The sequence below is a fragment of the Gallinula chloropus genome (assembly GCF_964237585.1).
Source record: "Gallinula chloropus genome assembly, chromosome: 4".
In the NCBI taxonomy this organism is placed as follows: Eukaryota; Metazoa; Chordata; class Aves; order Gruiformes; family Rallidae; genus Gallinula; species Gallinula chloropus.
In genome coordinates, this window is record NC_140088.1 from 2,371,262 (window position 1) to 2,386,310 (window position 15,049).

Below are 15,049 nucleotides of genomic sequence, written 5' to 3' on the forward strand. Positions count from 1 at the left end.
GTTTTCCTACAGTGTCTGAGCCTGAGGAAATCTTTCCCATTACAACTGAATTAGGGAAATAGAGCCAGAGAAGTTTATGTAGAGACAACACTGGCATTCTCTGCCACCCTGAAACAGGATTTTCTGTTCCCCATTCTGAAGTCTCACAGCCAGGTGAAGCTCTGAGGGGTGGTAACTTCTGAGAGAAGGCAGCTAGCCTCTGCCCTTTTACTTGAGCCATGAAGTAAAACTCACTGAGGCAGTGCTGTGAGCAGGGCATATGATGTTCCTCGCTCAGCTGGATTGTTTTATCTGCATGGGCAGGTTCCTTAGTTGTAACTCCAAGCCCTTCATTCTCCTTGCTACACTAACCTGAAACTTTCCTAGTTCTATTATATTGTTTTGCTCTTGCAGAGGTAAGAGCTGCATTATTCAAGGTGCAGCTTTATGCAGCCATATATTAATTACTGGGGTTATGCTCTGCTCCTTTCCCAGTACAATTATATTGGCTCTTTTGATCTCCAGCAAGCATAAGCTGGAATTTTTGTGGCCTTATCTACTGTACCCTGCCTAAGATCTTGTTCCCTGAATTGGGGTTGTCAGCACAGAGCAAGCCATTTAAAATGTCAGTTTGTAATTCTTTACCCTGTGTGTTGTATTTCTCTACACTGCATTCCTCTAGTCAGTCATTCAGCCTTAAGTCTTCCTGCAGCTCTTCACAGCCACCTGTTTATCTCATTGATCTGAGTATCTTAAGGTGGTGGCAAACTTTATCTGACTGTTCACACCCTTTTCTGGGTCCCTTGTGCATATGCTGAAGAACACAGGCCTCCTAGGAAGAACTGTTCATTCTTAGGCACTTGTTGGCCAGTTGGATTTTCTTGTTGCCTATAAGCTTAATTGTCCTAGTTGGTGCCAGTTAGCATCTGAGGAAAAGCTTTCCATGGCTCCTAAAGCTTTGTGTGGGAGGGAAGCACAATTACAGGCAGGGGCAACATACACAGGTAACTGAAGCCAGCTGAATTGTTTGGTACAGGGAGGGTATGTCAAGAGGAGAGTGACATTTGAGCACCTGGACAGTTATCACCAGGGGGAGGTGTCCCTCGAATTTTTCCCAGGGAATAGAAGGATCCATATGACAAAGAGAGTGACTTTTTTGATGAGAATTACTGAACAGAAAATTTGGCAGCACAGATTATCTGCAAACAGGGCACAAGACACATTTGCTGTGAGGGAAGACCAAGTGGGAGGGAGGGACCTTCTGTAAGGTGGTGTGTGGGCAATTCAGTCTGTTCTGAGGATTCCTGCAGTCTCTCCACCACACAGACTTCTTCCTACCTAAGTGTTGTCTCATGAAGTATCCAGTCCTTGGCCAGTGTAGCTGTCACATACACACTGGATTTAGAAAGGAGAATGGAAAAGACCAGATTCCAGGTTTAGTCTCTCAAAAAGGGCTTCATGGTGGTTGGGTGAATCCTCTGATTAACTTGGATGCAATTAATGATGGTTTTGGAGCCCCAAAGCTCAGCAGTGCTACTATTGTTCCTTTCCATCCTGTACTGTCTGAGATGGTCACCCCTTTCTCAGCTAGTGGTGGGAAAAAAACCCCAAAACTCTGTGTTATGTGGTCAGTCTTTTTTGGCTGTAGGCCAGGCAGTGAGAACAGCAAAGTTGAGTACAAAAGAAATGGTGTTAACTTCTTTTGTAGGAAAAATATTTTACAAACTTCAGAAAATCTTGCTGAGCCTCTTACAGTTCCAAAGAAAACATTTTATTCCAAGGTTCTCCATTATTTTAGAGGAAATAGGTAGTGAATGCCAGAAAGGATACATTGTGCTGAGACAGATTTAAGATGGCAAGTGAAGAGAATATGCAGAACCAAAAGTGGCCAAAGGGAGCCATCAGAGCAGAAAGGCAAGAGCATATCTACAGGATACAAACATTTACAAGGACAGCTCTGGCAAATAATTTATTTGAAGTCTATTGTCTGGATCTTTCCAATAGCTTTTTACACATTTCTTCTTACCAAGTTAAGCACAGGAAAGAATATACAAGATACAAACCACAAGATCAAACTTGGTTCATAAAGGCTGTATCACAGATTTCCTTCAGCAGATGAAAAATGTATATGCAATGATGGGCAAGTAAGTTCACTAATGTGTAAATATCTCCATCATTCATTAGTGAGAGCAAACAGCTGCATGAATTCAAAAGCATACTGCAGTCAGGCCAACGTACCCTGTCCTTCCCACCTCTGACTGCTTTCCATGGGACAAACATCTGGTTTGTCTTAAAGAGAGCTTTGAAATGAGTGAGCTGTGTCACTCCTTTTAAAACCACTTTTAAAGTAAATGTTGATTTAGTCTTCCTTTTCCACTGGTATGCCAGTATCTCTGGGGTCTGCAGCACAAACATTCAGTTTGTCCATTAGAATTTGATTGTCTTCACTGCTGCTGAGATGCTCAAATAAGGCACTCAGGAAATACTACTTCTTTTAACCACTTGAATCAGTACAGGCTGGGGGTGACCTGCTGGAGAGGAGCTCTGTGGAGAAGGACCTGGGGGTCCTGGCTGATGACAGGGTGGCCATGAGCCAGCAGTGTGCCCTGGGGGCTGAGAGAGACAATGGGATCCTGGGGGGCATCAGGAGGAGTGTGGGCAGCAGGTCACAGGAGGGGATCCTCCCCCTCTGCTCTGCCCTGGTCAGGCCCCACCTGGAGTGTTGTGTCCAGTTCTGGGCTCCCTGGGATCAAACAGCCAGGGATCTCCTGGAGAGAGTCCAGAGGAGGGACAGAGATGCTGAAGGGCCTGGAGCATCTCCCCTGTGAGGAAAGGCTGAGTGAGCTGGGACTGTTCAGCCTGGAGAGAAGAAGCCTAAGGGGGGATCTAATTAATGTTTATCAATATCTGAAGGATGGGATGCAGGGGGAATGGGCAGCCCCTTTTCAGTGTCTGTGGGGACAGGACAAGGGGCAATGGCTGCAAGTTGGAGCACAGGGAGTTCCACAGCAACCTGGGGAAGAACTTTTCCCCAGTGAGGGTGAGGGAGCCCTGGGACAGGCTGCCCAGGGGGTGTGGAGTCTCCTTCTCTGGAGAGATTCCAGCCCCGTCTGGACGCCGCCCTGTGCAATATGAGCTGTGGAGCTGCTTTGGCAGGGGGGTTGGACCCCAGGAGCATCAGGTATGGCAAAATAATGCATTAGTGCTTTGCTGGAGCAAAAGACTCTGGGTTCTTCCTTGTATCTAAGCTTGGGTTTCATTAAGCTCAGTGTGGATAGTATGTGTCTAAGCTACAAACAGTCCATGGCCAACCAGAAGCTAAATGTGTGGTTTAGGGAGTTGTACTGCAGCTCTTACAGAAGCCAGGTAGCAGATCTCACTGCTAGGTGGAGGGATGTTCTTGAAACATAGAGGACCTATCACTTAGCCTTCAATTCAGTAACTGGAGGGCATGGAGCAAGCTGAAGGTGTGATCCACTCCCTCTTAAGTGTAGATTTGAGGCAGCTCAACACTGCAGGTGCTGAAAGTCATTCTAGCCCTGTAAGAGAGGGGTGAGGGGAGAAAGCAGCAGGTGCAGGGTGTTCAAATAAACATGCTGAGAGTAAACAGTACTGGAGTCAGGTAAGTATAGATAATTTTAGTACCATCTCTAGTGTCAGTCATCAAAAAAATACAACCATCATTAACTTTATTGAGTAGGCTGGTCTTCAAAACAAATTCAAACTAAACTGTTTCCTAAGCAGGCTTATCAAAAAAGTGATGGCAAGGGCATTTTTGCAGCCCACAAAATCCAATGCCCTGGTGTTTCTTACCTGTTGTCTTATGAACAGCCATAAAATCAGTACCGTTTGCCTTTTACCACTACAAAGACAAAATGAAGAGGCTTCTCTTCCCACCTCACTCAACTAACCAAGAACTGCAAAGAGAAGATGAGCTTTGTTTTATGTCAGCATGGCAGAGGCAGAAGGAATCTCTTTCATTTTAGGCAACGTGGAAGTTTTAGAAATGTGCTGTTAGAAAAAGAGCTGAGCCTTTTGGCACATAGGCAGTCAGCAGTTGAGAACTTCAACCTACAATATACATGTATTTTTCAACCTCATTTTAATTATAAAACTTCCTGTCCCTTTTTTAGTCATAGAAATACCCCCCAAGTCTTGGTCTCCCGCTGCCTCAGGTGTTTTAGATGAGGGTGTGATTCGTATTTGCTGCATTCAGAGATCTTACTTTTCATATTTAGATAGAGCATTCACTTTGACATCCAGCATTACCATCAGAACAGTATCTTTTGCCCTGTGGTGATACAAGGGTGAGACAAGAGGTTCAAATGAGCAACTTGTTGAAGACACGGCCACGCCGAAGGTACTTCCAGACATCACAGAGGATATGGAGGATCCATTATCTCCTCACTGGATTCGCTGTGTGCACAGCCACCTCCTGATCATGGCTGTGGCACCTCGAGATGTTACAGTTCAGTTTGCTTGCATTCCTCCATGAGCCTCTGGTTCTGCGTTGCCACGGCGGGAAGGGAATCGTTGATGGGGTCCTGAATGCTTGTCAGCATCTGGCCTGTCCCTCGGCTCACCCTCTGCCCGGAAGAGCCGCTGTTGTTTTTGGCTGAGATGGTCTGACCTCTGTAGACCTGGGCCTGGTGCTCGCACAGCCCGACCTTGCTCAGCAGGATGAAGACGTCTCTGCGGAAAGCTTTGGTGAAAATGGCATAGAGGAAGGGGTTGGCACAGGAGTTGAGCGGGTAGAACAGCACCAGCAAGATCTTGGAGTTGGTGACCGTGATCAGCGGCCTGTTCATAATGGCGGACAGAGCGTGGAAAGAGATGGGTGCCATGCACAGGAAGTCAGTGAAAATCAGCACAGCCATCCTCTTGGCTATTTTGGTGTCTTTGTCCCCCGACTTGTACTGAGGGTTCCTCACAGTCACGTAGATTTTGATGTAGCACGCGCAAATGATGAGGAAAGCAATGATGTTACACATCAGCACGAAGACAACGTAGGCTTCCGCCACCGCCGTTTCAGTGTCCATAGGCAAACAGATGCTGACTTTGCTGTAGCTGCTGATGCCAACCAGTGGCAAAAGGGCAAGAAGAAAGCAGGAGAGCCACCCTCCCAGCATGATAACCAAGGCGTGGCGCAGGCGAATCTTTCGGTCCGGGCGCATGGCGAAGGTGATGGCATACCAGCGCTCCAGGGTGATCACAGTCAGCGTGTACACAGAGAGCTCGCTGGCAAAGACCGTGAAAAACCCAGCGGTGTTGCAGCCAGGCCCAGTCTGCCACTCTATAGCATGGTTGTAGTACTCCGACCTGGTGTAGAGATCCACTGAAGCAATCAGGAGGAGGTATAACCCCATGCAGAAATCGGCGAAGGCCAAGTTACACATCAGGAAGCGTGGCACTGTCAGTTTATAATGGCTGGTGAGGAGGATGAAAAGGACAAAAACGTTTCCTAGGATGGCCAGCAGGTTGACAAACCACACCACAATCCTCAGAAACCGATAACCCATTATATCCTCACAGGGGTTAAACTCGTCAGGCTCCGGAGTGCATATTACTTCCTCGTTGCCTCCGCAGATGGGGTAGTCGTACTGACTGTCAAAGCTCTGGATGTCTTCTACTTGAGGGTTCTTGATTTCTTGGCCAAACCCAAGATTTCCTTCTCCGTGGTCTTCCAAAAAAATATAGTAATGGGAATTTTCATGGAAATTGGTGGTTCTGTCATACACAGTGTCGGTGTGGTCTGTGTATTCTTCTGCGTAGTCCTTGTAAAATGGACTTCTGAGAGCTTTAACAGACCTTCTCTTACGAAAGCTGTGGCTGCCACTCTGGTTACATGCCAGGTACTCCAGGATTCTGTAAGAGCAGAGGGCGAAATCACTGCTGACATTTACAGTCTGGCCGGAGCACCGCAAGTAAACAGAGGGAACCCTTCAAAAGCAAATCACCCCGAACGAAAGCACAACTGCAAAAATGTGGCTGGATATAGTTTTGTTAACAGAATGTGTGATGAACAATAAACTGGGTTGTTTCTAGGCACTTTTTAAAGAAAAACCCCAAATTTTTCTTTTTTCTGTTGCTATGGGCTGTTACAGTATCATTTATTTTGGGCTTTTCAGTTAAAAGATCTGAGAGACATGAGGCTATAACCCTCCAAAACTTCTTTTTCCAGTCCTCATTACAGCACATTTTGTGTTACCACACATTACTCTCTATTTTTTTTTCCTAAATTACTTTTATTTCTGGGCTCAGCAAGTGGAGAAGCTGTTGCAAAAGGTCCTACATATTGTTATGTTGAAAAATTCTTTCTTCTGTCAGTTTGAAATGGTAATCTCTGCATCCTCCATACCTAGGAAAAATGGCCATGAAAGTGCTAACAGATGTAATTCTATATTGATTCTAAAACCTTGTCTTCAGTTACACAATTTAAAATGGAATGTCAGTAAAACTTACCCACTGGTTTTTTTCCAGCTTTTGAAAGCACAGCAGTGACTTGGGTATGACAGGTCGGCTCGCATTAGCTGAAGGAATATCTTCACAGCTGGCAACTTCTTTAAAGTCCAGGTATTTTTGGCCATTAGTTCTTTCAGGCTTTCCAGTCCTTTGGCTGGTAGTTTAGCCACGGCTGTCCTGGAGACATCCCTAGGGAAAGCAGGGAAAAGAGAAGCATTGGCACACCCAGCAGCTGGATCAGGTTTTCTTCAGGTTCTTGCAGTAACTAGGGAGCAAAAACCACCTGCAGAGGAGGTGGGGGTTTATCATCACTGTGCTTGGTTGTGCTACCACTGAATTCACGTAGCATGAATTCCTCCTGTGATCTTTCTCTGAAGCACTTTGATGTCTTGTGGTGCAGAACACGCATGATAAAGAAATAGAAGGACTTTTAAAATTACACCCTTAAAGGCAACCAGATACAAATACATACACAAAGACAAAGTTTTAAAAAGTTCTTTAAATTAAATCTCCTCCTATTGGAAGAGCTGTTTTTCTTTAGACCTCTTCAGACTAAATGTAACCTGTTGGGACAATTGACTGTAAGGTATTGTAACTGCTAAAGCAACGTTCTTCATAAACTGAAATGAAAGTCTGCTCAGTGCATCCTGAAACTCTCAGAAGAGTTAGTGTCATGTTTACTGCTCTCTGTTTCTCTGGTACTGAGCCTGCTTGGGCAGATATGTTGCACACTTTGTGGGGGAGGTGGGTTTCCTTTAAAACTCTCATCTGGTCCCACTAGCGTTTGCCACTCATTTTTTCCTTCTACTGACAATTGAAATCAGGATATAACCTCAGACTTTCACTCTGTAAATAAATACACCTGTAAGAAAGGTTCCAGTGTAGGAACACTGTTTGAGCAATTTCATCATGAGCACTGCAACAGTAAAAATAGTAAGTAATTCAGCTTTTTTTCTATGCATTGCTTTCCAAGAGTGCTGTTCTTATCCCTCTAGAAGACTCACCCACTGGGTAGTTTCTTACGCCTAAAAGAAAATTATTACAACTTTTATGCTTTAAACAAATTGTTTCTAAAAGACTTGGTCTTGCTCTGCCTTTTAGTTCTTTCAGTTTGCTTGTATTTGTTTTTTAAATGAGTTAGAAATCACTTCCCCCTTCTGCAGGAGGACGTTTTAACTTTTAATCACTTCTTTGCCATCATCCATATATATTTGAATACATCAGTTAATTGACTTCAACCACATAAACTTCTTATTTTGTTCTTCTGGAGTCCTTCCTGATAGGTAGCATATGTTTCTACCAAGCCCCTGAACTGGGTCTCAGAAGAGCCTGAATGCTGCCTGCCATCGTCTTGTAAAGAGTCACAGAACAGATGAGCTTCCAGGTCGTCCAGTTTGACTTCCCTGCCCAGAGCAGAATCACCTGGAGCAGGCTGGTCAAAGCTGTGTCCTGTTGACTTCTCAGTGTCCCCAGGATGGAGATGCCACAGCCTGCCCAGGGAATGGGGTCCAGATTTCGACCACCCTCACGGTAATACTTTCTTTCTGATGTTGAAATGGACTTTCCTGTGTTTCAGTTTGTGCCTGGGGCCTCTTGTGTCGCTGGGCACCACTGGGGAGACAGACCCTGGCTCCCTCTGCCCATTTCTCTCCCTCTTTAAGCATTTATACACATTTACAAGATTCTCTTGACTCTTTCCCAGACTCAGCGTTTCCAACTCTCTCAGCCAATCCTGCCATGACATTTGCTCCAGTCCCTTAACCAACTTAGTGGCTGGCTCCTTTTTGTTTTTCACTAATTGCCTCATTTTATAGAGCTCTCCTCCTGAAGCAAAGCATCTTGGTAAACTAGATCTTGGACTCGATCTTACCAAGACAAGGCTGGCCTTTCAGCAACCCCCATGGGTCTCCATCAAGTCCTCATGGTGGTGGCAGCTACCTGCAGGAAGGGAACAGGGTTAAATGCTGTGTGATGGGAGGTGCTAAGACTTTTTGGAAGGGAAATGACACCTCAGAAACTCTTGGGAGTTCTTTGCAGATGTTCTGGCACAAGGGTCTGGGGAAAGATGATGCTGTTTTACAAGGGACTGGGATTTCTGAAAAGCCTTGACAAAGACAGAGATCAAGGGCTGTTGAGGTAGCTAATCTGTTGTGTGACAAGGGGAATGTCTCTTCAGGATTAAAAAAAACCCCTGTGTGTGTGTGGGAAAAGCCTTGGAATAGGTAAGTTTTTATGCTGGAAGAAGAAAGGAAAATTAACTGGTTTCTGAATAGAGACATCACTGCAGCAGAGGCCCCCAGAGGCTAGTGCTGGTGCTACCAAAGTGTACATCAGCAGTGGGGGAAGAGAATGAGAATAGGAACAAAGCTTGTTTCCAACAGAAAATAATACAAAGTAGGGAAAGCTAAAGCTGACTAAAGGTGCAGAAGGATCCTGCAATAGTAAGTGACTGAGCAGCAAAATAATTGGCCTGGTGCACTATTGATGCAGGTAACGTGCACTTAGGAGAAAGCAGGGTTAACTGTACGTGGATGACAGTGGGGTTTCATTTACCTAGCACTCTGGGAGTGCTCCCTGCAGATGTCAGGTCAGTGCTGCTTAGGGAAAACTCCACTTTGTAAATCTGAGGTGGCTGCATCTGAAATAACCGTGTGCAGTTCTGTAAATACATATGCTGCTTACAAAAAGAGTGCAGAAAGCTACAGCAAGGAGGGTTGAGAATACCAAATTGTGCATTTCTGAAGTAATAAAGGAGCAGATAAGGCCTTTCTCTTGGGAAAAACTAGGACTGGAAGCAGTAGGAGACTATAGATGCTATGGGTGTTGTAAATAAGGTGATTGGGAATGATTATTCACTCTTGAGAGATGAGTTTTGGGGCATCTAAGAAAGTGAGGCAAGAGGCTTAAAAACAAGAAAAGGTATAATCTTGTAGTGAAATTGCATCTTTGCATTGTGAAGGTCAGTGCCATGGGTCTTTGTGCCAGGCAAGTAACAAGGCAACAAGGACAACATCCCTCTTTCTTTTCGCTTTATTCACAGTTGTGTCACGTTACTGTCAAATGACTGGGTCAGGAAGAACATCCTGGGGGACAAGGGCTTGTGCCTTGGAAACAGGCACAGAGAGGAGCCTCCCTGGGGCCCTGGGTGAGCAGAAGGGAGCAGACAGCCCAAGGCTCTGATGGGGGAAGCAACTTCCCAGGGAGCAGAGTGGAACGTGCAGAGTCTGCAACAACTCAGAGTGTTAGCAAGAGATGCTGAAAAGCCTGAAAGAAAGGCTGCTCAGGGAGAAGAAAGGGCTTTGAAGAAATAGTTATTAGACTGTGTCATTTCTGTTCTTACTGAATCCTTTTAAGTCTTTCATGTATTGGTACCTGAGTGTATATTTAAACAGGTATTGCAGGTTTGATTTTCAAAAACTCAGCTTGCTTTAAACCTGGGGTGGACTTGTGGAGAGGTTACAGGCACAGCTGCCTTCAGGTTGACTCAGTTGACTCAAGTTTAATCCCAGTGCAGAGCTGACAAACACATGGCTGGTCCCATCCGTGGGTCCTGTTGACCACAAGGGCTCAGAAGCTTGGGAAGTCCCTGAACTGCTGGTGTGGTGTCTGGTGACCTCTCTGTACTGCTGCTGTTGGCAATGGAAAAGCCTCCTGGGATTCTGGTGATGATCTGTCTCCCAGTGGAAGACACCTTCTCAGTCACCCTGCCCAGGCTCACACCTTGTTAGCAACAGAGTGTGTGTCAGCTGGCCAGAGGAAAGCGTGGGGTTGACAGGGTTGTTTCTTACTTTACAAATCTGGTCTTGGTGATTATCTACTCAGAATCACCATTACTTCAAGCAGTGTAACAGCTGCCTTCAGACTAGCAAGCACAGGATTGAAAAGGTTTTAACTAATAATCAGGGATGTGTGTATGTAAGGTTTAAGCAGCCAGTTCACTGCTCAGATTTTACTTTCTTTTTTCCCTGGGTTATTTTTTGGTCTAACACTTCATGGCTTTAATGAAGCCAGAAGTTCAGAACTGGATAGAAGGGAGAGTAGCTTTTGGCAATAAACTTTTTCACAGCTGGAAACATGTGAGTTGTAATCTGAAATCAGGTAATAATGAGACCATTGGGGAGTTCTGCCTAATCATTTCCTAGTCCTGCACACTGCAGTAATTTATTAAGCAGATAATAGGTGGGCTTAGACTATTATTTCTACCTACTGGAAGATGCTTTAAATCTACAAATTTGCATTGTTTGATTAGTAAGGTGCAGAGTGCTCCTGTTGCTCAAAGACCTGTTTGTGCCCAGTGGCAGGAACAGAGCAGAACCTCCTAAGGCAGGACCCGTTCCTGGACTGGGAAATGCTGTTTTAAAGGACACTGCTGCTTTCCAAGGATAGTTACTCACATGTATCTTGGGTGTGACAGTATTGTTTTGAATTTGGACTGTGTGTTTTGCCAAAGCTAATTGAATTATAAGCCTGATTGTATTTTTGTTGCAGTCTGCTGAAGTTGTGCTCCAGGCAGCAGCTCTTGTTGGTGCATTTAGTAAATCAGCTCCACCAAGATGCTGAATCCTAGCCAAGATTTCACTTTCAGCTGAAGAGCAATGTACTGTCATTATGCTGTTAAAAGAGTTTTCTGGAGGGAGTAATTCATGCATCCAGCCACATGCACCTGAGTATGCAGGGATAGAGTTAATTCTCTTCACAGCAGCTGGTACAGGGCTGTGGTTTGGATTTGTGCTGAAGGCAGTTGTGATAACACAGGGATGTTTTTGTTGCTGCTGAGCAGTGCTTGCACAGAGCCAGGGGCTTTTCTGCCTCTCACCCCACCAGTGAGTAGGCTGGGGGTGCACAAGGAGTTGGGAAGGGACACAGCCAGGACAGCTGACCCCAGCTGACTGTATTTCTGTACTATAGGATGTCATGCTCAGCTGTAAAAAGAAAGAAGTGGAAGTTTGTCAGGGCAGCCATTGCTTGTGGGCTGGGTGGAAATCGTTTGGTTGATGGTAAGAAGTTGTTTTTGTTGCATCACTTGTTTTCCTTGGTTTTCATTTGGTTCCCCTCCCCCCTTCTGTTTTTAATTAGCAAACTGTGTCTTTATCTCAACCTGTGAGTTTTTGCTCTTTTAACCCTGACAGTTCTCTCCCCTGTCCCTCTGGGGATGAGCTGCAGGCCAGGGTTCAGCCATGACACCTTCCTAAGGTCTTTAGCCTGGGACTAGTGAATCAGAGGATCACGATCTGAAACACTGGGACTTCTTTAGTCGCTGCTGATTTACTGGCTTACACAGAGTTTTATGCCTTCTGCCTTTGATGCCTCCTCTGCAGTGTCACTATAGTAACACGTCTCTCTCTATTTACAAACCCTGCTAGGACTGTTGTTAGCTATGGAAGTACCTCATTTGAATAGGAGATGGAGAACTGGCTGCTTAGGTTGCAAACATAAACCATGTCCTGAGGTTGAGGATCAGCAGCAGCTGGGCTAGCACAGTAATTACTGAGGCATAGAAATAATTCAAGTAATTTGAGAAATCTACCTTGAACACACAGAGTGAGAAGGAAGTTCCTTAGGGTTATGTGTGCAAGGCATAGGAAGTCATCTCTAGACCCTAAACCAAGCTGTTAGCTCTTGCAGAGTGATCTTACCTGGCAACATTATTATAGTATATGACTACCCCAGCAGCCTTGAAGCATGGCATTACTTGTTCACCTGTCTAGTATACCAGCAACACTGGTGCTTTAGCTACCCACAGTAACCCCAAAAGCCAAAATCTGTGCTGCTGCAAGCTCTCACCTCCCTTGGACTTAAGATCCCAAGTGTTTTGTCTTCTGTTCTCCTTAGGAAGGAGCTTTTCAGCCCATCATGCCACTTGTAGCCTCAGAGGGAAGATGTGCAGTGAGTCGTACGAGACCCCAAATGTAAGAGGAGAGAGCACCTTGCTCTGGGGCTGTGTGTATAGTGGCACAATGCTACCAGAATGAGAATGAGGTGTCCAGGTAAAGGGATGTCATCTGGAAAATGCCTTTCTGTCCAGGAACAGAATGAGAAAGGGCTTCTCTGGTGCCAGTGTCATACTAAGGAAAAGGCCTTATTGTAATAATGAAATAATAAAAGGGGCACACTCAGCACCAGTGCTGCCTCTGTTGCAGTTCTCTGACAATGGCCATCTTAGTTCAGGGATGGGTGGCCTGAGCTTGTTTCATTCCCTTCTGCAGTTCCTCATGTTAGTGGAGTTCTTTGAAGGACTATCAAAGCAGACTGGAAGCCTCATTCCATGAGAGAAGGGAAGACAGCACCAGAAGTAACTCCATTCTGTCTAAGATTATTTTCCTCATCTCTGTTCCAATTTGCTTTGCATGTGTGCCACTCCAGCCCTTAGCTTGTATTACAACTGTAGTACAAATTGTAGTACAGAATCTTTCAGAAAAATTGGTAGGAACAGTACTTCTAATGTAAGGTGCAAGCTCTTCCCAAGTCAGTTCCCTAAAGAGCAGCTTTTGCTGCTGATATTCTTTCTGTAAAAATACTGTTTCCATCCCTGCTGCTAATAGCAGCTGGAAACAAAGTGCAACCTACAGTGGTTTTATAAAGCTCTCTCTGCTTCATTTTCTCCTACTTACAGTAGAGTTGGTCCGCTGTGCACGCCCAGAAATGCATCATCATTGATAACTTCCAGGTATTTGTTCTTGTGCAGGTAACTGCAGGAACAAAGCAAGCAGGGTGATTTGGAAATAGTTATCCAGAGGTTAAGGAAGATTTTCAGTTTACTTGCCCAAACAGATTCACAAAAGCAATATATGTAGTAGCCATCCTATCCCAACAATGTATTGAAGCAAAATCAGGTGCTTTTTACCAGAGGAAGGAAAAACAAGTGTTTTGAAAAAGGCAATTAAGTTTCTCAACATAGAATAAATAAATAAGTGAGCAAAATTATCTTTGGGCCAATTTTTTTTTCTCTCTCTGTCATACACACAGAGACACAGGCATCACTGTATCTTCAGGTAAGTATGTGTGAAGATGAGATTAAATAGATTATTTTGTTTGTTTTTGTTGGAATGAGGAATGTGGAATTATGTGACACAGGAGCACATAATGAAGAAATATGAAAACAATTCCTTCCTTATTTTAAGCCTGGTAATACAATTTTTAGGTGCTTGAAAATCTCCATAGCCAAGTGGAGGATACAGGTCAACAGTTAAGAATGAAGTTTTGTTATAAGAAGAGCTAGAAAGGGCCTGAGAATGGCTAAACCTGAAGGAAAAAATAATACAAAACATGTAAAAAAATTAAAATTATTCTAAAGTCTTGGGAAAAACATGAACAATTTTCTGAGAAGCCACCACTTGCCTGAAATATGGAATCCACAAATTTCTCCTATCATTACGTGACTGATGTAATGAAGGACCAACATTAATTCCCACCCCTCTGGATACTGACATTAGAAGCCTGTGGATCCAGGGAGCAGGGGGTTCACAGAGCTGACTTAAAGCTGCATGATTAAAGACAGGCACTGCAAGGTTCCTGAACGCTCAAATGAATTAACCCAAGCAATGTTAAATTCAGTTCTCTGCTTTTGGATGTAAAAGTGATCAATCTAGAATTAATTTTGATGATTTTTTCCCCCCCCAGCTGGATTCCTGTTTGCCATGCTCTGTAACTGTCATTTGAGAACCTTACAGATACACAGGTTAGTTCTGCAGGTAGTTCAGTCAGGTTCCAGATGGCTTTAGAGAGGCATTTCTGCCAGAGCCTTTCCTCTCAACAGCCTGACAGAATTCATGGCTTTAGTGGACAGGCTTGGGAGGAATCACTGGCTTCAGCAGTTCCACCACAGCAGCTGTACAAAGAGAAACCAGAAATCAAAGAACCTGCCAGGGCAGCAGAATCACAGGAGTCCTGTTTGTCTGCCAGAGTCACGGTGGGTCTGCAGCACTCAGCATGCTTTGTGACCTTCTGTGGAGAGTGGGCAACCACCCAGTATGATGAAGGTAGAAACTAAGCATCACTGGTGCCAGCATCACCCAGTGCCAGTCTGGGGGGTTGCAACAACTGTCCAGCTAAAAAGTACTTCACAAAACACAACAGGTAGGGTAATTTCCTTGAGGAGGTGGTTCCTTCTGGTTAGCCAGGAGGACTGCAGGTATAGATTGCTTAAACACACAGACAGGAATATGCTGAATTAGCTGAGCAGAGCCTGCAGATTAGGTTGCAGTATATACATATGTGTATATATGCACACATGGGTACTGCTGTGATACTTCTTTCCCTAAGCCAGCAATTAAACCCTAGGTGGTACTGAGAATCTTCAACTCTGTAGGACCAAAAAAGCCAAACTACACCACTGCTATAGTGTCCAAACAGGAGAAATACCTACGTGAGAGAAAAAGTCATTAAAAATAATAAAAAAATACCATCTATGAAGGTTTTGAGGGGCCTTCTGGGAGCTCTGTGGGCACAGCATGTTGAAGATACAGAGCAAACATAAACCACGTGAGATGGCAAAAGAAAAACCACAATTCTGAATATTCCAAACATTAGAAATCTCCAACTGAGAGGAAAAAAACCTGGAAAAGGCTGACAGGTTTTAAAGGGCTTTCTGCAAATTATTTTGGTTGTA

General features: G+C 44.6%; 1 protein-coding gene across 3 annotated transcripts in view; it reads right to left on the reverse strand.

Moving 5' to 3' along the window:
- Positions 1 to 4,442: 4,442 nt before the first annotated feature.
- Positions 4,443 to 15,049, reverse strand: part of TSHR (thyroid stimulating hormone receptor) — a gene marked incomplete at both ends in the record, with an annotated part of 57,297 nt that continues 46,690 nt past the window's right edge. For all 3 annotated transcript variants that reach the window (XM_084263298.1, XM_084263297.1, XM_084263296.1), the window contains 3 exons: positions 4,443 to 5,844; positions 6,442 to 6,630; positions 13,053 to 13,130. In XM_084263298.1, the coding sequence (XP_084119424.1) occupies positions 4,443 to 5,844; positions 6,442 to 6,630; positions 13,053 to 13,130 (1,669 nt within the window). The remainder of the gene's footprint in view (positions 5,845 to 6,441; positions 6,631 to 13,052; positions 13,131 to 15,049) is intronic.